The sequence below is a fragment of the Anabrus simplex genome, chromosome 7, assembly GCF_040414725.1.
Source record: "Anabrus simplex isolate iqAnaSimp1 chromosome 7, ASM4041472v1, whole genome shotgun sequence".
In the NCBI taxonomy this organism is placed as follows: Eukaryota; Metazoa; Arthropoda; class Insecta; order Orthoptera; family Tettigoniidae; genus Anabrus; species Anabrus simplex.
Window position 1 is genome coordinate 163,271,748 of NC_090271.1, and position 25,025 is coordinate 163,296,772.

General features: G+C 39.2%; 2 protein-coding genes across 2 annotated transcripts in view; one reads left to right on the top strand and one right to left on the bottom strand.

The window, feature by feature from the left end:
• Positions 1-13,484, bottom strand: part of LOC136877753 (histone-lysine N-methyltransferase NSD2) — a 386,665-nt gene extending 373,181 nt beyond the window's left edge. Inside the window, exon 1 of the mRNA XM_067151960.2 lies at positions 12,795-13,484. Within this exon, the coding sequence (XP_067008061.2) occupies positions 12,795-13,368 (574 nt within the window). The 5' untranslated portion in view covers positions 13,369-13,484. The remainder of the gene's footprint in view (positions 1-12,794) is intronic.
• Positions 13,485-14,242: 758 nt separating this feature from the next.
• LOC136877408 (DNA-directed RNA polymerase II subunit RPB2) overlaps positions 14,243-25,025 on the top strand; it is a 332,230-nt gene continuing 321,447 nt past the window's right edge. The window contains exon 1 of the mRNA XM_067151423.2: positions 14,243-14,858. Within this exon, the coding sequence (XP_067007524.1) occupies positions 14,840-14,858 (19 nt within the window). The 5' untranslated portion in view covers positions 14,243-14,839. The remainder of the gene's footprint in view (positions 14,859-25,025) is intronic.

A 25,025-nucleotide genomic window follows, 5' to 3' on the forward strand; every position in this document is an offset into this window, starting at 1 on the left:
TTTACGTCTTGAGTTCTGCTGGTGGAATGTGACTCGGCGCCAGTAGCCAGAATGTAGGCATTTAACCTCTTAACTGTGTACTAAATTCTCCACATGCGTAACCTGCCCTGAGTACTTTTCCCCCACTTTGTGATATTTAAATATTTCCTTCGTAAATGTGTACACAATTAGTTTAATCTAATACAATAGTAATTATTATTCTTCAATAATGGGGCACTAACATTATGTACATTATTTACATTGTTATGAATCCAAATGGATTACAAACATTATTTACATTGTTCTGAATCCAGATGATTATAGGTTTTGTAAATTGTTATCTGTGTGATATAGGCACAAACAAAAAGCCTTTTCACAGTCAGGACACCAGTATGATGTTTCTTTCCTCTTCCCGTGCGACCAACACACAACACACCTTTGGAGAGGGTTTTTCCTTGACGCTGTGCTGGAAATATCATCTGGGAAGCAGCGGCTGCGGAGACAAGCTGGCCTTGGTGATTTAGAAGGTCAACCCATTGTTGCTGCACCACCCCTCCAGACGATGACAATATCTCACCAAGTGTCAATTGAAAATCGAGTCTCCGAAGTTTCCCACCTTGTTTCTTGTAGAAGATGTAGGCATTTAGGCAAACCATATCAATCAAGTATCGGAACACCTTTTGGTAATACTTCTTGAGACGTTCCCGAGCACTTTTATAGCTGTGAAGTTGACTGTCATTCTCATCTACCCCTCCCATATTTTTATTATAGTCCAGGGCTACCATGGTTTTCTCAATAACTCCCTTTCTCGAATTCATGTTCTCCATGGAACCATCAAGGAAAGTGCTTACAAGAGTGACATCACACTTATCTTTTCACTTCATTATCATCTCTTTCTTTCGGTAACCTGAAACTCTTTCGCCCTTCTGTAATTTTGCCTCCTTCACGAAGTCTGCAAACTCCTTTCTATTAGTCCTCATGGTCCCTACATCATCAGTTTTCTTTTCACAAAGCTTATCTACCAATGTCGGGCTAGTATACCAGTTATCAAGGTACATACAATATCCATTGTCTAGTAATTCATCACTGGGTTCAAGAACTATTCTTGCAGTTTTACTCTCTCCTGGATGGTTCTGACCATATGGAATATCCTTACCAGTATACACAGCAAATTTCCAAACATATCCAGAACTACACTCACACAATTTGTAGAGTTTCATGCCAAATCTGCTGTGTTTCGAGGGTATGAACTGTACCCAGCTTATCATAATCTATTTACAGATATCACAGCCTACAACATATAGGAAGAAGCCTACACGCTATCATTTAAGATATTAAAAATGTAAACCATTTGACACTTGACATAGCATATAACGTCATATTAAGGTGCACGTCGCAAACTAAACAAAATTTTTATACTTACAATACGCATTACTATTAACTCAGCATTTAGTATATACTATGAATATAGTCCATAGACAATGCATCGAACCGAACATTAAACTACGACCTATTTCTTCATAGACAGTGTCCAGATCACTTCAAGATACACATACTACCAACAGAAGGACATCGTGCAATAAGCAACATAATCACCAGAAGAATAAAATGTCGAAATGTTTTTAATAATTAATTATAAGTTTTAACGTAAAAGAGTGATTATTCTATGAACATCAGTGTATACACAATAGTACAAATCTCAGTTTACGCTTACCAAATCAACAGGAACATCGTAGTGACATGCCCCTCACATTACGTAATCTTTTTATAATTGAAGAAGAGAGGAATTATTTTACCATTTTAACATACAACTTATTTTAAACGGCCTGTCAAATTGGGTCAATATTCATGTATGTACAACACCTTCCAATGTGATGTTTTAATAACTATATTGGTATATGACAGCTGAGGATGACCCTAGAGGGGTCGAAACCGGTACTGTGATTAATAGTATATAAATAAATGTATTGATAAGGTGGAGGCTTCAGTATCATTCTTATGCTGTACCCAGCTTAGTCGTCCTCTCCAAAGGAGAAGGGATTCATCAACACAAACCTTTTGTTCAGGAGTAGAGATGAAGGAAAATTTGTTTAGGAGATGGTTGAGGATTGGCTGTATTTTGTGCAGTTTCCTATTGTCGATCTGAGGATCAAACTTGGAATTATCTACAAAGTGAACAAATTTCAAAAGCAGGTGGAATCTTTTTTCAGACATGACCCCTCTAGGGTCATCCTCAGCTGTCATATACCAATATAGTTATTAAAACATCACATTGGAAGGTGTTGTACATACATGAATATTGACCCAATTTTTGGGAACAGGGAACTGGAAATCAAGTAGGGATGTCATAAAATTGTTAGTGTTGAACTGTAGAAGTATTGTAAGGAAAGGAATAGAATTAAGTAATTTAATAGATATATATTTACCAGATAGTGTAATAGGAGTTGAATCATGACTGAGAAATGATATAATGGATGCAGAAATTTTCTCACGGAATTGGAGTCTGTATCGTAGAGATAGGATAGGAAGGGTGGGAGGGGGAGTGTTCATTCTGGTGAAAGAAGAATTTGTAAGCTACGAAAAAGTTAAAAATGAGACACATGAAATTCTAGGTGTAAGGCTCATTTCTAAAGATAATAGGCAACTTGATATATTTGGAGTGTACAGATCGGGAAAGGGTAGTCAGCTATGTGGGAAACGACATGGAAAGAAATGCGATTGTAGCGGGAGATCTGAATTTGCCAGATGTCAATTGGGAAGGAAATGCGAACGACAGGAAGCATGACCAACAAATGGCAAATAAGTTAATATGGGAAGGACAGCTGATTCAGAAAGTGATGGAACCAACCAGAGGGAAAAATATCCTGGATGTTGTGCTGATAAAACCAGATGAGCTCTATAGGGAAACTGAAGTAATAGATGGTATTAGTGATCATGAAGCTGTTTTTGTCGTAGTTAAAAATAAATGTGATAGAAAGGAAGGTCTTAAAAGTAGGACTGTTAGGCAGTACCATATGGCTGATAAAGCAGGCATGAGGAAGTTTCTAAAAAGTAACTATGATCGGTGGAAAACGGTAAATAAAAATGTAAACAGACTCTGGGATGGGTTTAAAGAAATTGTTGAGGAATGCGAAAACAGGTTTGTACCTTTAAGGGTGGTAAGGAATGGTAAAGACCCACCTTATTATAATAGAGAAATAAAGGGACTAAGAAGGAGGTGCAGACTGGAAAGAAATAGAGTTAGAAATGGCTGTGGAAGTAAGGAGAAATTAAAGGAACTTACTAGAAAATTGAATCTAGCAAAGAAGGCAGCTAAGGATAACATGATGGCAAGCATAATTGGCAGCCATACGAATTTTAGTGAAAAATGGAAGGGTATGTATAGGTATTTTAAGGCAGAAACAGGTTCCAAGAAGGACATTCCAGGAATAATCAATGAACAAGGGGAGTGTGTACGTGAGGATCTTCAAAAGGCAGAAGTATTCAGTCAGCAGTATGTAAAGATTGTTGGTTACAAGGATAATGTCGAGATAGAGGAGGAGACTAAGGCCAAAGAAGTAATAAAATTTACATATGATAACAATGACATTTACAATAAGATACAAAAGTTGAAAACTAGAAAAGTGGCTGGAATTGATCAGATTTCTGGGGATATACTAAAGACAATGGGTTGGGATATAGTACCATATCTGAAGTACTTATTTGATTATTGTTTGGTCGGAGGAGCTATACCAGATGAATGGAGAGTTGCTATAGTAGCCCCTGTGAATAAAGGAAAGGGTGATAAGACATAAAGCTGAAAATTACAGGCCAGTAAGTTTGACATGCATTGTATGTAAGCTTTGGGAAGGCATTCTTTCTGATTATATTAGACATGTTTGTGAAATTAATAACTGGTTCAATAGAAGGCAATTCGGTTTTAGGAAAGGTTATTCCACTGAAACTCAACTTGTAGGATTCCAGCAAGATATAGCAGATATCTTGGATTCTGGAGGTCAAATGGACTGTATCGCGATTGACCTGTCTAAAGCATTTGATAGGGTGGATCATGGGAGACTACTGGCAAAAATGAGTGCAATTGGACTAGACAAAAGAGTGACTGAATGGGTTGCTATATTTCTAGAAAATAGATCTCAGAGAATTAGGGTAGGTGAAGCTTTATCTGACCCTGTAATAATTAAGAGGGGAATTCCTCAAGGCAGTATTATCGGACCTTTATGTTTTCTTATATATATCTATATATATAAAATAAGAGTTTTGTCTGTACATTGCTCAGAATTTGAAAAAAAATGGTATTTCTGTATCGGTCATGTCCACAGTAACAAGGAAATGCATTTGTCCAGGTGGTATGGTATCTGGCATCTTAACCAACAACAGCGATTGCAGTGGGTCCTCTAGAAACCATTTGCACTTACATACTACGATCCTAGAAATGGACGAACAATCGTTTTCATTGGTCAGCTTTGAAAGGCGCCCTTTCCACGTCTTGGGCGTGAATTTATTCGCACCACTTCATCTACTAGATGTGAAAACTGCTTTCTTTGTACTCTCCTCCAATGGTCCCATAGATTAGTACCAACTATTATTCTTGCCTCGTTCAGGTCCATTACATTTCGTTAGGGCCTTACGTTACCAGTAGGCCTAGCAACGTGCTCTGCGAATAATGTCCAAACTCGGTTACAATTTGTACGTGTTATCACCATGGTCCCAATAATCATGCATTTCCACATTGCGTGTTGCGTCTGGTAACCGCATGCTGTTTAGTACGTATCTCAATGTATTATTATTATTTTGTCCGACTCGTTGACTGAATGGCCAGCGTACTGGCCTTCGGTTCAGAGGGTCCCGGGTTCGATTCCCGGCCGGGTCGGGGATTTTAACCTTAATTGGTTAATTTCAATGGCACGGGGTCTGGGTGTATGTGTTGTCTTCATCATCATTTCATCCTCATCACGACGCGCAGGTCGCCTACGGGTGTCAAATAGAAAGACCTGCACCTGGCGAGCCGAACCCGTCCTGGGATATCCCGGCACTAAAAGCCATACGACATTTCATTTTCATTATTATTATTATTATGTTGTAAATGTAGGATACATGTGACCTCAGAAACGGTGTCTTACTGTATCACAGTAGGTAATGTCAGATGGAAATTAGCAAATAAAAAATGCGCCTCAACCCAGGATCGAACCATCGACCTCCTGCATGCCAACTAAAAACTCTATTTTTTCTTTTCCGTAATTTCTGTCTGTCTGTATGTATGTATGTACACGCATCACGAGAAAACGGCTGAAGAGAATTTAATGAAAATCGGAATGTAAAGTCGGGTGACGAACCGCTACAATCTAGGCTATAAATTATTTTATTCACCCCGAGTGAAATGGTAGTTTAGGGAAAGGCCTGAAATTTAATTCTCAAATATTTATGTTATCAGTGGCCGTGTCTTAATGAAAATCAATATGCAAGGTCGGGGTAATAAGTCGATATAATCTAGGCCATAAATAATTGTATTCACGCTGAGAAAACTGGTAGTTTAGGGGAAGGCCTAAAATTTAATTCTCAAATATTTATTATATTAGTGGTCGTATCTTCAAGAAAATTGGTATGCAAAGTCGGGGAATAAGTCGCTATAATCTAGGCCATCAATAATTTTATTCACTCTGATTGACATGGTAGTTTAGGGGAAGTCCGGACATGTAATCTATATATATATATATATATATATATAATAAGAGTTTTATCTGTACATTGCCCAAAATTTTAAAAGGATGGTATTTCTGTATCAGTCATGTCCATAGTAACAAGAAAATGCATTTTTTAATTTTCCGTAATTTCTGTCTGTCTGTATGTACACGCATCACGAGAAAACGGCTGAAGAGAATTTAATGAAAATCGGTATGTAAAGTCGGGGAATAAGTCGCTACAATCTATGTCATAAACAACTTTATTCACGCTGAGCGAAATGGTAGTTTAGGGGAAGGCCCAAAATTTAATTCTCCAATATTTGTGTTATTGACAATTTCTATAAAAATAAAGTTACATAGTATTAAATTCCCGATCATTTAGGTCTTAAACATTTTGACAGTACCAGCAATGATAACGGAGATATACATGTATATGAATTTTTGTTGCTAAGATCATATCAGCGCCGTCACGAGAAAATGGGTAAACAGAATTTAATGAAAATGGGTCGGGGAATAAGGGACTATAGTCTACGCTATAATTATTTTTATAAGACGGCCTTATTACAGAGTCGAAAGTAAACCGAATGTGAAGGCCTACAATACAGAAAGCTCATAACATTGATCAACAATAACATTACATTGACCATTGTTTGAGATTTGCTTTGTATTTCTGCTGCCATTCATCTCCGATAGATGGGATTACTGCTGTATACCAAGTTTTTTAAATTTGCTCTACGTCCCGCCGATACCGATAGGACTCATGGCGACGATGGGATACGAAAGGGCTAGGGTGGGAAGGAAGCAGCCCCTACGTTAATTATGTTACAGCCCCAGCATTATCCTGGTGTGAAAATTGGAGATCACGGAAAACCATCTTCAAGGCTGTCAACGGTGGAGTTCGAATCCACTACCTCCCAGATCCAAGCTCATAGCTATGCGCCCCTAACCGCACAGCCAACTCACCCGGTCGTACCGAGTATAACAGCCTGCCTGAAAATTGGTGGGAAGTAGCTGGTGAGTTAGATAAATTTCTGATACTACTGATACGTAATAAACTGGTTCATCATAGCATTCGAGCTATTCAACTCCAACTCTGAGGCACTGATTGGAATGAGCAGTGTGCATATTTAAAGGAATAATGGCAGAGAAGTGTTCACGGCTGTCTGCGGTCTGGTCATTGCAGCACTGGAACTTTGGACCGTTAGATCGGCACCGTAGTACTGTTCGTTAAAAGTGAGAAAATGTGCGGTTTGCACTGACTACAATGATTCTATGGGGGAGTTGATCTTACCGATCAGTACGTCATTACGTGCTCCACAGCAAGGAAGCAGATGAAGAAATATTACCAGAGAATTTTCTGGCATCTTCTGGACCTCGTGGTATTCAATTCATTCATCATTTTCTGACAACATGGAGGAAAATTCAATCCCCTTCAGTTCAGAATTCACCACATAGATAAAATCCTTTAAAAGTACATGGGTTCAATCCCCACTGAAGCAATGCCTGTCCTTTCCGTTAGACCACTTCCCGCTGCTCCCACAGAAAGATTCAGTGGTAGGCATTTTTCTGATGCGAATCCACCATCAGGAAAAAGGCAGCATGGTGTGTCTGGTGAAAAGAGAGAACCGTGAAACAATCTACAGGTGCAGCAACTGCAATGTCGCTCTCTATGCAGCCCCGTGTTTCCGAGCTTATCACATGCAAGATGTGTAAAAACAGTGCGTGAGATGCAAAATGTGTGAATAGCATAAAAACAGTTGAACCTGCTTTACACGTAACTCTGTTGTGCGTAATTCGTATTTGTATGTATTTACTTTAGTTCCCGGCAAAAAGTAATTTAAAAGCGTGTTAATTAAACATAATCTGTTTATACGTAATTCGGTGTTATACGTATTAAGTGTCAGTGAAATATAACTGAGTTTTACATAATTGTAATGAGCACGTGCTTTTTAAAAAGAAACTACTGTATTTACAAAGTTTCCTCTTTGTCGGCGTAGGCGGAAGTAGAGCGGTCGGGTTTCTGTCCTCTATCTCGCTCCTCCTCTACCTTTGTTGTTTCTGACCTTCACAATGCCACCGAAGATTAAGATACATTACAAGTAAAGTGGGTGATTTTGCTGAGGAAACAAAAGAAAATACAGTAAATTTGTTTGAATATGAGAATTTCTTTAATGGGAAGAACGGAGAAGTAAAATGTCCACGGTGCCGGAATCTGGTGTTTACTGCTGAACAGTAGTTCTGTCATTCAGTTGCTTTTGATTAGCCATGGAGAACAGAAAAAATAAAAGTTGTACCCTAGATGAAAAAGTAAAATTTATACGAGAAGTGGACGGCAATCCACACAAAACAAAAACTGAAATTGAAGGGATTGCTTATACCACGCTATGAACAGTCATCAGGAAAAGAAACGCTATTTTGGATGAGTTCTTAAAATTGGGTTCAAAATCAGCAAAGCGCAGCTGTCAGCAAAAGCGGGCTCCAGCTCTACCAATTAGTGGCGACATGTTGAAGGTAAAGGCGATAAATTTAGCTAAAATGATGAGTAGCACTGCTGATTTCAAGGCTTCATCAGGATGGTTACAATGATTTAAAGATCGTCATGGAATCACAGGGAGAACAATTTGAGGTGACTCAAAAGCTGTTGACAACGTCGCGGTGCAACACTGGCAAGAAGAGGTTCTGCCTGGTATTGTAAGCAATGATCAGCCTCCAAACATCTACAATTGTAATGAGACCGGCATATTCTACAATCTCCTTCCAATAAAACATTAGCTGAAAAAGGTGACTCATGCCATGGAGGGAAGAAAAGTAAAATTCGTTTAACAGTACTTCTCGCCACCAATGCAGATGGATCTGACAAACTTCCTCCACTTGTGATAGGAAAATCGAAGAATCGAAGGTGTTTTAAGGGTGGGAAAACAAAACCTACGGAATTTGAATCCAACAGAAATTATTGGATGACTTGCTTCTAATGGATCAGTGGTTAAAAAAACTGAACATTAAAATGAAAAAGAAACAGAAGAAGATCCTTCTTCTTATAGATCGATGTGCAACACATCCACCTCAAATCGTTCTGGAGAATGTCCGAGTGGATTTTTTCCCTCCTAACTGTACAAGTGTTCTACAACCGCTTGATTGGGGCATCATTGCAAATTTCAATGTGCATTATAGAAAAATGCTGGTTCAACATTAAATAACACTGAGTGATGCAGAAAATGAACCCCTCTCCATGAATTTCCATGGACTTTATCTCGGCTGCCTGGAAGCAGGTGTCATCCTCCACAATCAGCAACTGTTTCCACAAAGCTGGTGTCTTACTAGAAGAGGCTGCCTCTTAATGATGATTATGGGGGCGAAGTTTTATCTGGCAATAAGCTAACGCTACCGGAGGGTGTAGAATTAGATACTTTTGTGCATTTTGATGATAATCTGGCTGTATGTGGAGAACTACCGTATGAAGAGATTATTGCTGATGTATGCCAACAACGCGGTGGTGATGGACCAGCTACAAGCAATAGCGACGGTGATAACTACTTGAATCTTGAAACACCTCAACTGAGTGAAGTGTTAAGTGCAATCGATGCGTGTAGGCATTACATCTGTGCGAAAAGTTGTAGTGAAAATGCTTTGAATTCATTACTAAGTTTGCAAGAGGAGATTTATACTCTTAATGCAAGAAAAGTGAAACAAGCCAAACTATCTGATTTCTTTAAGGCTGGACCAAGTTCAAAATAATATTTTCTGTCTTCATGTATTTATTATTTGCAAGGATTTACACGTGTAGGTCTATTCCATTGGTTTTTCAGTAAATATGTAATGTATTGTGTGAGTCTGATTTCTAAGTAATTCTGAGTTACAAGTAGTTTTTTCCTCTTCCCCCTGATATACATATAAGTCAGGTTCAACTGTAATATAATTAGTGAAATAAGTCCTGATGTGTACATTCATTGCGATAAAGAATTATTGTGAGAATTATTGCAAGAAGAAGATTAAAACCAGTACTTATTCTCATCTTATTACTGCGATTGCAAACCTGCATGAAATGTATTTTTCTAAACTGCGGTATTTATTTCAGAAATTGTAGATTAGTTAATGTGTACTTGCAGTGAATGTTTTTAATTTTCCTGAAATTAATATGAAAATAAAGATATTCCGAAAAGAATTTTAAATTTGCAATATACAGAAGTTAGTAAGAGACTTAGGTCATTTTTGCTACAAAACTAAAACACCCACAAATATTAACAAATAGGCGAAAAATCACTTTCTATATCAGAATTAGGATATATATAGCATTTTATTATCAAGTATTTCAACATTTGGAACGTTTCTTGAATTTATTTGATTATTTTCCAAGTTACGAAAATTCGTCCCCACCAGAACGGAGTTATCATATCACACACTCCCCAGTTAATGGGTTAATATTAATCAGCATGGTTTTGTCCAGAAGCGCTCAACAACCACCAATCATGCTGTGTACTCCCACTTATATCCAGAGCACTGGACAATTGCAAGCAGACTGATGCCGTGAACACGGACTTTTCCAAAGCTTTTGACTCTGTGCAGCATAATGCTCTGACTGAGTTGTCAGCATACGGCAGTCATGGAAGCTTGCTTGAATGGTTTAAGTGCTATCTTTACGACAGGGAGTATTCAATAAAATATGAGGGTCTCATTTCTCGTCCTTATTAGCCTATGTCTGTCTGGCATTCCATAAGGTTCACTACTGGGACCTTTGCATTTATTTCCATCTGTTAACAATCTGCCATCACAAATCCATTCGAGCAACTGATGCTGATGACCTTAAAGTCTACAAGGTAATTGAAAAGATGAATGACTGAATTGTCCCAGTCTAATATAAATAATATTAGTGATTGGTGCAGAAAGTGGCATTTAAACCTAAATATTTCAAAGTGCAAGGCAATAACCTTCACAAGAAAATTGCAAGTTAATGTATTCAAGTATCATATAAAGGGTCAAGAAGTGAAGCGGGTCACTAAAATTAAGGATCTTGGTATTCTATTTTTATTTTTTTTTGCTAGGGGCTTTACGTCGCACCGACACAGATAGGTCTTATGGTGACGATGGGATAGGAAAGGCCTAGGAGTTGGAAGGAAGCTGCCGTGGCCTTAATTAAGGTACAGCCCCAGCATTTGCCTGGTGTGAAAATGGGAAACCATGGAAAACCATCTTCAGGGCTGCCGATAGTGGGATTCGAACCTACTATCTCCCGGATGCAAGCTCACAGCCGCGCGCCTCTACGCGACAGGTATTCTATTTAGTAATCAAAATGGTATCTTTCAATGAGCATATGTTAAATATCATTAACAAGGCATTTAAAACATTAGGCTTCCTCAAAAGGAAATGCAAGAGTTTTAAATCTGTTGCCTCATTGAAAACCCTGTATTTCTCGCTTATACGGTCTAGTCTAGAGTACTGCTGTGAAGTGTGGATACCCTTCACAGCAATACTTAGTTAATACCTTAGAGCAAGTACAGATCAGATTCTCAAAATGGATTATTATCCGCGCACTTTTTAGTGATAGATTTACACCCTAGTGCTGAAGCGGTCGACTTTGGTTATCTTCGAGATTCGTATTGGCAACCTTTGAAACACAAACTAAGAATCGCTTATCATCGCTGTGCGCCATCTGGCGTACACTTTAAGTACTCGTACTGTTGTTGTTTACACAGCAAAGACAAACCATAGAATTCATGCTAGGAACAAGTTTCGCAACGGGAAATGTTATATAGTATTAAATATTGTGTGTGTAACACAGTTGTTTGCTTAAAATAATAAAGGTTTATAAAATTCATATCGATCGATCATATTATCGATTCAATTCAGATTTCATTTCCATTCAGTTGGCAGTATTGACGGAACCCTTCTTACTTCTCCAACGAGTACAAAAATCTATCACTAAAAAGTGCGCGGATAATAGTAAAATGTGTGAGTATCAAGCTGTCATCAATAGATTATGATCTGTTTTGTATAAAGATACATACTGAGTCTCTTAGAACTAGGCGCAGGTGTGTTAATGCACGTTTCCTACACAAATGTACCTTGTAAAAACTTTGTTCTACACAAATGTATCGACAATTTCCTTGAATGTCCGAATTTACTCCAGTTGCTACCAATTCATGTTTCTTCTCCCAACACCCGACAGGTGCAGAACTGAATCACACAGGAGTTCTTGGTTTATGCAGGCCTGAATGAAATTAGCGCGATCGTCTATGTATTCCATTCATCAGCTAGTGAAATTCGTAAACATCTTATGGACGCCTCATAGACAGAGAGTTCACTGTATCCTGTCCTGTGTACTTGGTAACTGAAAGTTATATTTCCTTCTTATATCTAAAATCATTTCAAATGTATAAACACTTTTCTGTTTACATGGTCTTTTCTCCTGTATGTGTTTTGTAAACATGTATATACTGTTTAGTAGTAGTAGCAATAGTAAGTGCTGTTAATACTGTTATTATCTGAATTTATTATATTATCTGTAATTGGAGAAGTAATAACTCTGTTGATGATGAATAAACGAATCAAATAATTAAATGAAAAGGAAATTACAGTCTTCAAAATACGATGTCACCAAAACAATAGACTTTAATATGAAGTAGTCCTTAGATCAGTTATCAGACAACATCTTGAAAACAGAATAGAAATGTTATTCAAAATGGGGAGACAAAAACTGTTTAAGTTATTTTGGTATAGGACATCTCCAGAACCTTCCTTTTCATTCCTAGGTAATATAAGCCTATACAAAAATTAGCACAAGATTAATAAGCTATTTATCTTTCAACAACAAACTACTGCCTAAATCACTGAATTACTTGAATTCTCATACAAAAATTCCATGTTACCATTCAGAGAGCTTGCATATTTAATTATCTGTATATGAAGTGGAATCAAGAATTAAGACCCTGGAAAGTCAAAGTGAAACAAAGAATGGAGGAGGAAAGTGTGTTAATTATGAGACAACACAAATTCTTGCGATATGATGTAATATAGCACTGCGGACTGTATTAATTAATCAATGCTTTAGAACATCAGCCAGCAAAAGAGAGAAATTTGCTACTAAGAAGCTAAAACTATCGACAAAACACAGCATTATAAAAATAAATGTACACTTACGTTTTATTTTGGTGAACACATTCAATTCTGGATCAATCGCAACCATACAAGGCCAGAAAGGATGTCTGCCAACGCGGGCCCAAGCCAAGTCTCCAACAACCCAGTCACAAGGAACTGAAACTTCTGCAGGAGTAATGGTAGTACTAAGTGGTGTCGAGGTGGTGGTAGTAGTAGTTTTCTCAGTTTCATCTGTGGCTACAGGAGTACTGTGGTGTTGTGGTGCATCTGGCAAAAGACTTGGTCGTCCTTTTTTCCTTTTAGTCATACCTTTACTGTCTGCATCATCTTTCTCATGCAGGTTATCAAATAATTTTCTAGCTTTCTTGCGAACCTCCTTAATGTTAGGTGAGTTAACAGTACCATTACTTTGCTTTGGACTCAAACCAAGGATTGCACCCACTTTTTTATCTGTAGGAAGAAAATCTTCACTAATTTTAGGCTTATGAGCCCTTCCATAGCGACTCTTTCCTGAACCTGTTCCACTGGCAGGGCTATCAGGAACCTCTCTTGAATTAACAGAATTTCCACTATCTGTCCTTACACTGTCCATTGTACTGAGTAAATCATTAGACATTTTATCACACTTATGTTCATCTTTAACATCAACACAATCCGGAAGTAATTGAGAAGCTGCTATGTCCACAGGTAGTGTACCACTGGAGGTAAGGCTTATAGCCGCATTATCATCCAAACCATTCGGCAGCTTGACACTCCCAGATAAATTGCTGTAAGTTTTTAATTTACTCATGATTTTGTAGACTCTCAGGAGCAAGAAAGTTGTATAGATTTATTTTCATCACTGTGTAAATATTTATAAAACTAAATCACACCCTAAAATTAAAAAGAAAATGCATACATTAGATGGGCAATTTAACGACTTATAATAATTCATTAAACAAGAAAAACTAAGGGCTTCATACTTCAACAACATTAAAATAGCTATCACCGTAAACCTTATGCTATATTCCGGCACCATTCTCTACTGACTGCAAGCAAGACAAAGGGTAGTGAATTAAATAATTTGAAATATAAAGCGAACCTAATACATCGGACGCTAATGCTGCATAAAACATTTAATAAGTATCATATTTTTTTAAAAAATCATTAATACAATTGGGATGCAGTTTCATTACATATCTCCCTATTTTAAGGATGATTAGGTGATAAATTGGCCTTGAAACCGCCCAGATTTTAAAGAACAGGTTGTCTGTTCATTACTCATACTGAAATTGCCCTCTTCTTAATAAATATATAAGCAAAATACACACATCCTCACCTAAAAATTATCTTGCCTACACAAGTGGCGCCCATTGGTAAACCATAGGCCGATGCTCCATTACTTTCCCGCGTAATTTTGATGCGATTTTATTGGCGAGTTCAAATATTTCAGTGTAAGCCACGGAGAAGAGAGCGGAAAGCAAGCTTTTCATGTATGCATTCGTTTAGGATGACGGGGAAGTAGCATTAAAATGTTAAAAGGCTAGACGTGCAACTGCTGTTCGTGTAATATAATTAAAGACGACCTATAAGCAGAACCCGAAAATGCACAAATCCAGTTGATATGGAAACGGCTTGCATTATGCTTCCCAGCATTCTTTCCCATATATAACTGGCTTCTGAGACATCTTGTGGAAACGTGGTGTAACAATATGTGAAAGAATTGTAGTTCGTTCTGTGTTGTTTTCCAACGAAGCCTACGAATTTTTCTTAAATCATACATCGCAGTCTAATATTTAGGTGTAAAATCATCTTTTGTTAATTTCTCCTTATCCCGATAGTTCGACTGTCTATTATCAGATTCTAAATTTCGTGCTTTTTTTGGTATTTTTTGGTGCGTGTTATGCCCCAATCATTTCGTCTTGCCTAGTATGTGTATTATGTTTTAGTCGGTTAATTAATTCGAAACATACATATAAATCCTTACGTCTGAAACATAATATTCCCTTTATCGGCGAGTTGCAGTGGGTTTACGAACATCTCATGACCAGAGGTTGAAGGAATTGGATTGGATTTTGCCGTGCCATTGATACACCACTCAAGGCAGAATGTACGAAATCGACGAAGGTACGGTTGCAAAGCATGTGGATATATGTGCCCCTTATAGTGTAGAAAGGAGTATATAAAAACTTTTTCCGTGTTATAAGTTACATAATCCTTCAGAGCATTAACTGCATGGATTCCTGCGATATGTTCAAGCCGCAACCACTTTAAAAAAAATGATATTTTAATCGGTTATTTATTTACACTGCTATGATTAATTCGACCCTTTTACTGTAGTTACTTCACTACCATAAAAAATGTAATCCATCTGCTAACTTGGTATGGAATACTTCTTTTGACTGATATGCAGCCTATATTTTTGTATAGTCTTTAACCTTAAGCTTCTCTTCAAACAAGAGTATTTTATAAACCATAGAAAGGAAGGCTAATGTTCTGATTTTCATGTAGCATTAGCACAGTTCCTGAATATTTTGCTTGTAAATAAAAGGACAGATTTTGTTCTGCTAGGTTGTACAATTAATCACTGAGTACGGTAGGCCTAGTGAGTGTTGATAGGAAATTTTATTGATCACCATCGTTTCATGTGGCAATTTTAGGTTAGTGGTTACAGTTAATTGCTCTGCTAAGTACCTAAATTGTTTGTCCTGTTCACATCAATTAACTTAATATTTTCAACTTTCCCATGGAATAAGAATGAGTCTACATTAGATAATAGAATTCTGGGATTATTAGGATGTGGAATACTGTAGTTTATATGCATAAAATGGACCATGAACGGGTGTTGTGTACATGTAGGTCTCGTGTATCAGGATATAAAGTTAATGATGCCATGGTTTGCATTTTAGAGAGTCAGCAAAAAATACTTCATAAGGTCGGTTTGGATAAATTTTAATACTCGGATCAAGACTGCTATTGGAAGGATTGCTTCCTATGAAAATCATCTTAGAATAATAACTTTATTGCAGCCAATGGCCATGGTAATAATTACACAGATAATTATTAGTCTTTACTGGTGCAAAATTTAAACAGTGACACCGAGCGTTTCTTACATTCCAACGCGTGATTTCTCCCACATAGTTTTCCACACAGTAAACACATTCTTCATTTGGATCATGAAAACAGGAGTTTACGCATATCTTGAAGTGGAAGCCGTGAACTGCGAATCTGGTCACTAGATGTTTCAAAGTGTAATTGGTTCCTTTCCAGTTCTTCCTTGTCATAGGGTCTGTAATGGAAAAATCTTCCCATATTTCTGCTTTTTTCTTTTGATGTTCGACAATGATCCTTTCATAATACCAATATAAATGGTCCATTATTGGACATTATAAATTTGCTCATTCAGGACAAATATCTCAGATTCCCTATGGGAATCAACATCTATATCAAATGATCCTTTCATACGCTGGTGTGGATGGTAATGGTAGCGGTAAGCGTAGCTCTTCGCTCATCGAAATTGAGATTTTGCTAGTAGTGGTGAGAAGGCGTAGAGGGATAGTGCGCAACTTCTCTATAAGGTACTTATATATTAATTGTATTGTGATTATAACAAATTCATAAGTCCAGGTCCCAAGTTTTTCAGCCACTCTACAGCACTTTCTGAAAGATGAAACTGGTCGCTGGGGCTTCCAGAGTAGGCATGAAGAGGGCAGCGCAAGATGACATGGTCTGCTCCTCGTCACTGCATTCAGACATTGGAGAATCTGTCCAACCCCACTTATGGCTCAAGAAATTGCAGCGTCCATGCCCAGTTCTCAGTCTGTTGAGGCGACACCATAGTTTTCTTGGGAGGTCGAATCCCTTCATTTTCCGAGTTGGATTTAGCTCATAAGCATTAGTTCCAGATGTTGAATCTGACCACTCATCCCGCCAGCTCTGGTTTAGATTAAAATTATCCCTCAAGAGTCAGCGGGCCAGTACACTTGCTGGTCTCCTAGATCAAAGTCATTGTGGCGATGGGTAACAAAATTCTTGGTAAGGTACTGTGGGTTAGGTACTCTCGAAAACCTTGTAGGATGTGTCTCTTAAAAAGCTTAAAACGATGCAGCCCCAGTCGCCCGGGTGTGGTTAACAAGCTGCCTCCACTCCTTTCTGTCCTTCCACTTTCCTGCTCCATTACATCCGCCACATCCTATCCAGCTTCTCTAATGTCCTTCCAAATCTAATTCATCCACCTTCTCGGTCTTCCAACCGGTCTCTTTCCCGTAACATCTCTTTCCAATTCCCTTCTTGCTACCTGTTCCTTTCCCATTTGTTTTACATGTCCGAACCACCTGTCTTGCTTTCTGTATGTTCTGTGCTAATGGTTCTATGTTTAGCTCTTCTCTGATTTTAATATTTTGGATTCTATCTCTTGTCTTTTTAACTGATGTTCTTAAAAATTTCATTTCTATTGCTTGGCTCTTACTATCTTGTCTCTTATTAGTTACCAGCATTTCTAGTCCATATGTTACAATTTGTATGAAACACTGTTTATATAATGTTACTTTTGTTTTCTTGAATACTTTGTCATCCCATAAAAGTTCTCTGACTTGATAAAATGTTGTACCTTTACTTAGTCTGTTATTAATTTCAGGGTTTGGTTATGTGAACGAATTGCATCCATGAAATGTCAGTGTAATATTCGCCGCAAATGGAAGATAATTGCTTTCACTCAAAGTAAGTGTAAAATCTGCGGTAAATTAAGAAATACCATTGTTACTAGAGAAATATCTATACATACTCACGGGCTGTGGACAGGACTCCTTATGTTGCGTTCCGCTGCTCGTGCCATCTTTTGTTTCTTTCTTGAGGTCCAGGTCTAACACCGACGAATGGGAGTGTTATGTCTGTGAATTCTCATTATCTTTGTCCAAATGACTAGGGCGGGCAGTTCAAAGAGCAAAATAGCATGATCCCTCGACCAATAAATATATCACTTAATGAATAAGTTAGGGCACAAAACTAATGAGCAACATCAAGAAAATGATGCCTAATTAATTCAAAGAACTTCACTGAGCACAAAGACATCACCACTAAATTGTTAGACAAACAAAATACATATGGAAGCGCTGCGACATAGCAGAAAAAGTAGTAAAGTATGTATCCATATAATTCTCTAAGAGTAAACTAATTTGTAGTATTTCTTAATTTACTGCAGATTTTACACTTTATTTGTGTAAAAGCAATTATTAACTTCCATTTGGGACAAATATTACAGTGACATTTCGTGGATCCAATTCGTTCACATAACCTCAGTGTTGATTTCATTACTTCCATTAATAATGCTACCCAGATATGTAAACTGTTCTTCATTCTCTAACCGTTCTCCATCTATGTTCGCTTGGCTTCTCTTTTTTCCTTTTCCGCAGTGCATGACAGCAGTTTTCTTTTTACTAATTACCATTCCAAACTCCTCCAGATTTTAATTCCAAATGTCCAGTCTCCTTTGTACGTCTGTTTCTCCCTTTCCCCAAATCACCACATCATCTACAAATACCAAAGCATTCACTTCATCACTACTGATACTCTGTTTTACACGTTTTATGATTTCATCCACCAATATAATAAAATTGAAGTTGTATTTGGAGGCAAAAATAAAACTTTTACATGCTCCAAATGGCGAAACACACAATTATGAGAAGAGCAATTGTCCAAGAATAGAAGAATTCTCTACTCTTTTCGGCCTTCAACCGACGTTCCAAGTCCAACAACCACTCTTTAAATAGCACAGATTTCACCCATGCCTTAGAGTTGTGCCTGTATTCACAAGGCAGATGTTGTACCCCCTTGAAGAAACTTAGTTTCCCAAACTTCCCAATTATGAGAGGCTTCACTTTATCCGTCCCTGTGGAATTTGTGCACAAAAGAGCTGCGATACGTTTTTTTGAATGTTTGCCTCCAAAACACTTATTTCCGTTGAAATCAAGGGTTTTGTTTGGCATTGGTTTATAAAATAATGCAGTTTCGTCTGCATTACAAATGTCTGCCGGCGAATATTCCTTCAAGGAGTCTCCTGCCGCCATGAAGACGCAACTTCCTTTGGGGCATCGTTAGCTTCACAATTTATAATTTTGTGGGATATGCCATATCTCTCCTGGAACCTATGAAGCCAACCAGCACTACCCAAAAACTCAGGTGACCCAAGCGAATGTGCGAAAGATCGCGCACGCTCACATAACAGTGGGTCATTTATTGGAATGTTTTTACTCCGCATTTCCACAAACCACATATAGACGGCTTGGTCCACCTTGTAGTCGGCTGTCCTGATCTTACGCTGTGGACCTAGGGCATCAGCATCACTGTTTTCCTCTATCTTACTTTTCTGTTTTAAAGAGTTAGAAAGTATTGGCAGGCTAATGCCATACTTCTTCGCTACTTCTATTTTCTTTCCACCTTTCTCTACCTCCATAAGTATTTTACGTTTTTCACTCAACGAAAACTGCTATCACTTCTGCTTATCCATTTGCGATGATATGAACTTATTTATTTAACGAAATGCACACAAACTTTGCAAGTTTAATGATATAACCATAACAGAAACGTGTTGCTTGGCGAATTAAATATGAAGAGGAAGCATGCAATGCATGATGCGACGAAACCGTCCTGTTCATTGATGGATTACAAACGTTACGATCCTACTCAGCTAATAGTGTGACGTCTTACATTGGTTGATGGGCGAAGTCTATTGGTTACACAAAGCATAGCATTCATTGGTGGATTGCAAACTTGGCGCTTCTACTCGGCTAATAGTGACGTCTTACATTGGATGACGGGCGAAGCGTATTGGTTACACAAAAGCGATTGCCTTCTCGATCGCATAGGTTCATATATGGAAAATGGCGATCATGTCGTCTAAATAACGAAATAATGTAACAAGAAAAATGGTCATAAAACAGGGTGAATTTTAGTTTTGATTTGAGAAAATATGGTCAAATTAGGAAAGAAAAGAGCTCAATTTTAATTTGTTAAACTGAAACTACGGAATTAGTTAAAATGAAAAAGGAAAAAGGAAGGGACCAAAAAATTCGTTATTCTGAAAATTTCGTTATACTGGTGTTTGTTACAGTGGAATTCTACTGTACACATGGAAATCTCCAACATTCCTAATGTCTCTACATGTATCGGGATAATAAACCGTGCAGTAAGTTTCCAGAACCCTTCATATATACCAAATTATAGTAGAATAAATCTAATATACAAACATACGAGTTTTATACCGTTTTCGACTATATAGATTTTGAGGTTAAACGTATACACAATACGTATTTGAGGTTATACAAATTTTTATAATACATATTTACAGGAAAACCGTGTATTAGTCATATTTAACATTTAATAAAAGATAATTTAGCATTTAATAAAATATGACCAACTCATACCAACCACAATAATTGAAGGTTTTACACCAGTTACGATATCGTACCTACGACAGTTATCCCCCCTAAAACCTTCAATATCTGTCCTGTGCATTCCTTATTATAGGTCTTAAATTATATCTTGATGTCCTTATATCTATGTCTTCGTCTCTCTTATCCTCCATGAAGTCCGCATTCATCTGGGGCCCCGTAGAGTGCGTTGACTCCTCGGTCTGTCTGACTTCTTGTAGGAGTCACGATAACGCCTTCAATTCCGATGCATGCACCTTCGTCGGTGGTGTAGTCTTCAGGAGATACACTCCATTTCCCAACTTCTTATCCACCTCAAAAGGTCCGAGCCACTTTGGAGCCATTCCAGCGTGGAACTTCTGAAGCCTGTTGCTGAGGGGATGGTTTCGACGAAGAGCTAGTGTTCCAGGTCTGAACTCCCTTTCCTCTGGCGCATCATTGTTTTCGGCTTCTCTCCTTGAACGCTTTTCGGCCTGGCGGTGCACCTGTTGAATCTGCTGCTGGCTCGGCGTATGCCAGGTATCAGGATCCTCCAGTTCCTCTCTTTGTCCATGGACAAAATTCCACTCGCCAGTGCTCTTCATTGGACATCCAAGGAAAAGTTCTGCAAGCGAGAAACCTGTGATGCGGTTAACCTGCTGTCTGATGGCCAGAAGGGACTCATGTAGGTGTTGGTCCAATTTGGGGTATGTTCTCTGTCGACCAAGTGAATCTGAAGCATCTTCTTTAGTTCCTGGTTTCTCCGTTCGGTGGGATTTGCCTGCGGGTGATAGATCAGTGTAGTCCAGTGTTCAATTCCCCACTCCGACAGAGCTTGCAACCACTGTCTCGAAGTGAACTGACTGTCATTGTCTGTGAATAGACACCGAGGATACCCATAACTGACTGAAGACTTCCGTTCTTAAGAGTTGTACGACCGAGCTCGATAGCTGCAGTCGCTTAAGTGCGGCCAGTATCCAGTACTCGGGACATAGTAGGTTTGAACCCCACTCTCGGCAGCCCTGAAAATGGTTTTCCGTGGTGTCCCATTTTCACACCAGGCAAATACTGGGGCTGTACATTAATTAAGGCACAGCCGCTTCCTTCCCACTCCTAGCCCTTTGCTGTCCCATCGTCGCCATAAGACCTATCTGTGTCAGTGGAACGTAAAGTTACTAGCAAAAAAAAAAGTTAAGGTCAAGGGCGAGAACCTCCCATGGCTGATGCAGTCTGCATCCTCTCATGCTGCTACTCACCTTCTGGTTGTTCGCCTTAGTGCGAGCACAGATTGCGCAGGGTTGGACGTAGTTCTTGATGTCCTGACGCATGTGTACCCAGGAGAAACGTTGCCGAATCGAAGAGTAGCTTTCCTCTAGACCAGGATGACCGGCTTCTGCATTATCGTGGTATTTTCCCAAAATCCTCGCAGTCTGTGACCTCGGAATGACTATGACCGGAGAAGATCCTGGCAGGTGGGTAGTATACTTGTACCGTCATCGAGTCGAAAGTTCGTGTAGCACATCTTAAACTGAGCTGGGACAGATCGACAATCAGTACTGCATTTGCTGATTCAGGATGCCATTCTGTTATAGGACATGTCCTCAGTCTGCCACTTCCTTATTAAATCTGCATTGTTCTCATTATTTCCACTCCTCGCTGGATAGCAAGAAGTACAGGGTCGGTTTGAGATTTCTTAGTTGGCCCAGGAATCTCTCTCTCTGGTAAGTTTGTGGTTGATTTCTGTCCGTCTTCAGGATTTCTTGATAGACTGTCAGCAGCTTGATTGGCTACGCCTGGAACATGACAAATTTTAAAGTCAAAATCGGCAAGGATCAAGGCCCAATGCATCAGTTTGGACTTGGTTCCAGAAACTTGATTCAATCACTGAAGTGAAGAGTTGTCTGTAAAGAGTCTGAACTTCCTTCTAGATATCCTCTGAACTTCCCGACCACCCATACAGCCGCTAATGCTTCCTTCTCGGATGTACAATGGTTTCTCTCTGGAGCAGAGAGTTTCCTACTGGCATACTCAATTATATCCTTGCCTCCTTCTCTCTCGTGGAACAGTACAGCCCCAGGACCAATGTCACTCGCATCTGTCTGCAAGCAGACCTCCTGGCTTGCATCCAGATAAGCTAGACTTGGAGTGTTACAAATACATCTTTTTATTTCCTGGAAGAAGGCTGTTTCTTCCCTTTGGGTCCATTTAAATGGTATGTTTTTATGAGGAAGTCGGTTAGCGGAGCAGCTTTCATTTCAAAGTGTGGTACAAAGCTACTGTACCACCCACAGAGGCCTAAAAGTTGACGTACCTGGCATATCGTGCGAGGCCTTTCCTGTTCCTGAATGGCCGTATTCTTCTCAGTTTTTCTCTCAAAGCCTTTGTCCGTCAATACACGACCTAGGTACTCAACTGAGTTTGATGCGAACTGACATTTCTTGACTTGGCAGGTAAGTCCTGAATTGTCAACATCTCTAAGTCTCTAGCTACGTGTTCCAAATGGTCCGGAAACGTCTTGCTGTACACGAGGATGTCGTCCAGATAGGCCTGGCAAAATTCGCCTGTATATCCGGACAAGACTTCGTCCATCAGACGCATAAAGGTGGCTGGAGCATTCTTAAAACCAAAGGGCATGGCTCTGAATTGATATAGTCCACTTGAGGTGGAAAAAGCAGTCATCGGTTGAGACTCTTCGACTTCCACTTGCCAGTAGCCAGAGTTCAAATCGAGGGTACTGAAGAATTTTGCCCCACTCACTTGCTTTATCAGATGTTGGAGATCCGGCATGGAGTAGGCATCTGATATAGTCTTGTTATTTACCTGATGTAGGTCCACACAAAGTCAGTAATTGCCATTTTTCTTCTTAGGTAGTACCATTGGAGAAACCCATCCTGATACTGACGGTTCAGTCAATTCTTGGTTTTCCATTTCCTTGACTTTTTCTGTTACAATTTTTCATTTATCTGGGTTAAGTGGGTAAAGCCTTTGTTTAACTGGGGCATTATCCTTACAAATTGCCGGCCCCGTGGTGTAGGGGTAGCGTGCCTGCCTCTTACCCGCAGGCCCCGGGTTCGATTCCCGGCCAGGTCAGGGATTTTTACCTGGACCTGAGGGCTGGTTCGAGGTCCACTCAGCCTACGTGATTAGAATTGAGGAGCTATCTGACGGTGAGATAGCGGCCCCGGTCCAGAAAGCCAAGAATAACAGCCGAGAGGAATCGTTGTACTGACCACACGACACCTCGTAATCTGCAGGCCTTCGGGCTGAGCAGCGGTCGCTTGGTAGGCCAAGGCCCTTCAAGGGCTGTAGTGCCATGGGGTTTGGTTTGGTTTGGTATTATCCTTACAAATTATTTTATGTTTTACCGTTGTGGTAAATCCAATTCTATTAGTAACCTCGGGGAACTTATTCAGCAACTTCTCAAGGTCTTCCTACTCCTCCACCCTCAACAGCCCTGTTTTCAGTTCGGCCAATACATTGGTTTCTAACGTTTCCTACTCGAAGGCTTTATTTTCTACCCATGCCAACCTAAATATGTTTTTATTACCAAAGAATATTTCATCGGCCACTACCCCATATTTAGTTAAGAAGTCGTGTCCTAATATGTCAGGTATCAAATCTTTGACAACCTTTACTGCTATATCTATGACTTAAGTAGAGCACTTGGCTTGAAGAAAGGTACAACCCTCAATGTTGTAATGCATGTCATGGGTTCCCCCCCTTGACTGTTGCCACCTTAGCAGGACGAACAGGATTTAATAATTTTGCCACATTCATGTTCACAAACGAGTGTGAAGCTTGAGTGTCATGGATAGCGATGGAAGGCTTGTCATTAATCGTCAAGTTAATAGCCAGCTGGGGTGGATTAGGTTCATCATCACTATAGATTTGACCAATATGTTCACCTTCTAGCCAGGTGTAATGTCTTTGGGGCTTCTTCATTCTTCCAGAACCATCCTTGCCCCGACTCAAAGGTCCCAATCTAGTTTTCCGGGCAGCAGTCTTTTAGATGCCCGGTCTGCCCACGTCGGTAGCATTTTCGGGGTTCCTCCACTGTTGAGGTTTTCGTTTTTGAGGCATGGTAACTTGTTTCTCTGTCTAATTTTGCTAGAGTGTGATGGAGCTCTTCAAATATTTTTGGTTGTGCCACCTTAACAAGTGATCAAACCTTATCGTGTGGCAGTTCAGTTATATAAGGGACGCTTGTGTCAGTATTTTCCCCTTCGCGGACTCTCTTAAAGAGCTGGAGTTTTTTAATTATGAAAGCTCCTGCTCTCATTCCACTGGGTTGTGCTTCAGTTAGGAACTTTTCTTTGTACTGAAGTTTGGACAGCCTCCGAGTCAAATCTCTGGACGAATTCTTTCTTGAATTCCTCCCAGCCGAGGCTGAGCCCTTTAATGTTCTGCCACCAAGCCCCTGCTGATGCTTTTAGTTGTTGGCTGACAAGTTGCAAGTATATTTCCGTAGGTATATTTGTCCTACCCAGTAGAGATTGTGGTGTCTTTAGAAATGTTTTAGGACACTCCTCAAGCCTCCCATGAAATTCCGATAGGCTGTCTTTAATAACTCTGGGATCAACCGGTATCCCAAGGGGGTGGTCCATACCTCTGCCAGGTTGACTACTGCCTATAGAAATGTTTTTTTCCAGGGATAAAATTTTTCTATTAACCTCTGATTCAAACTTCATAAATTTCTGGCCTACTGCGGTTTTAAGATTGTTGAATTCCCACTCAATTTCTCGAATCTTCTCATCGACTTTGTTTTCGAAGGTGTGCATATCACTTACTACTTTATCTACTGTATGTCTAATTCTAAGCTGCTGATTTTGTCATTAATTTTTGAAATATCTTCTTTCAGATCTTTAGCCAAAGAATTGATTCTGCCCTT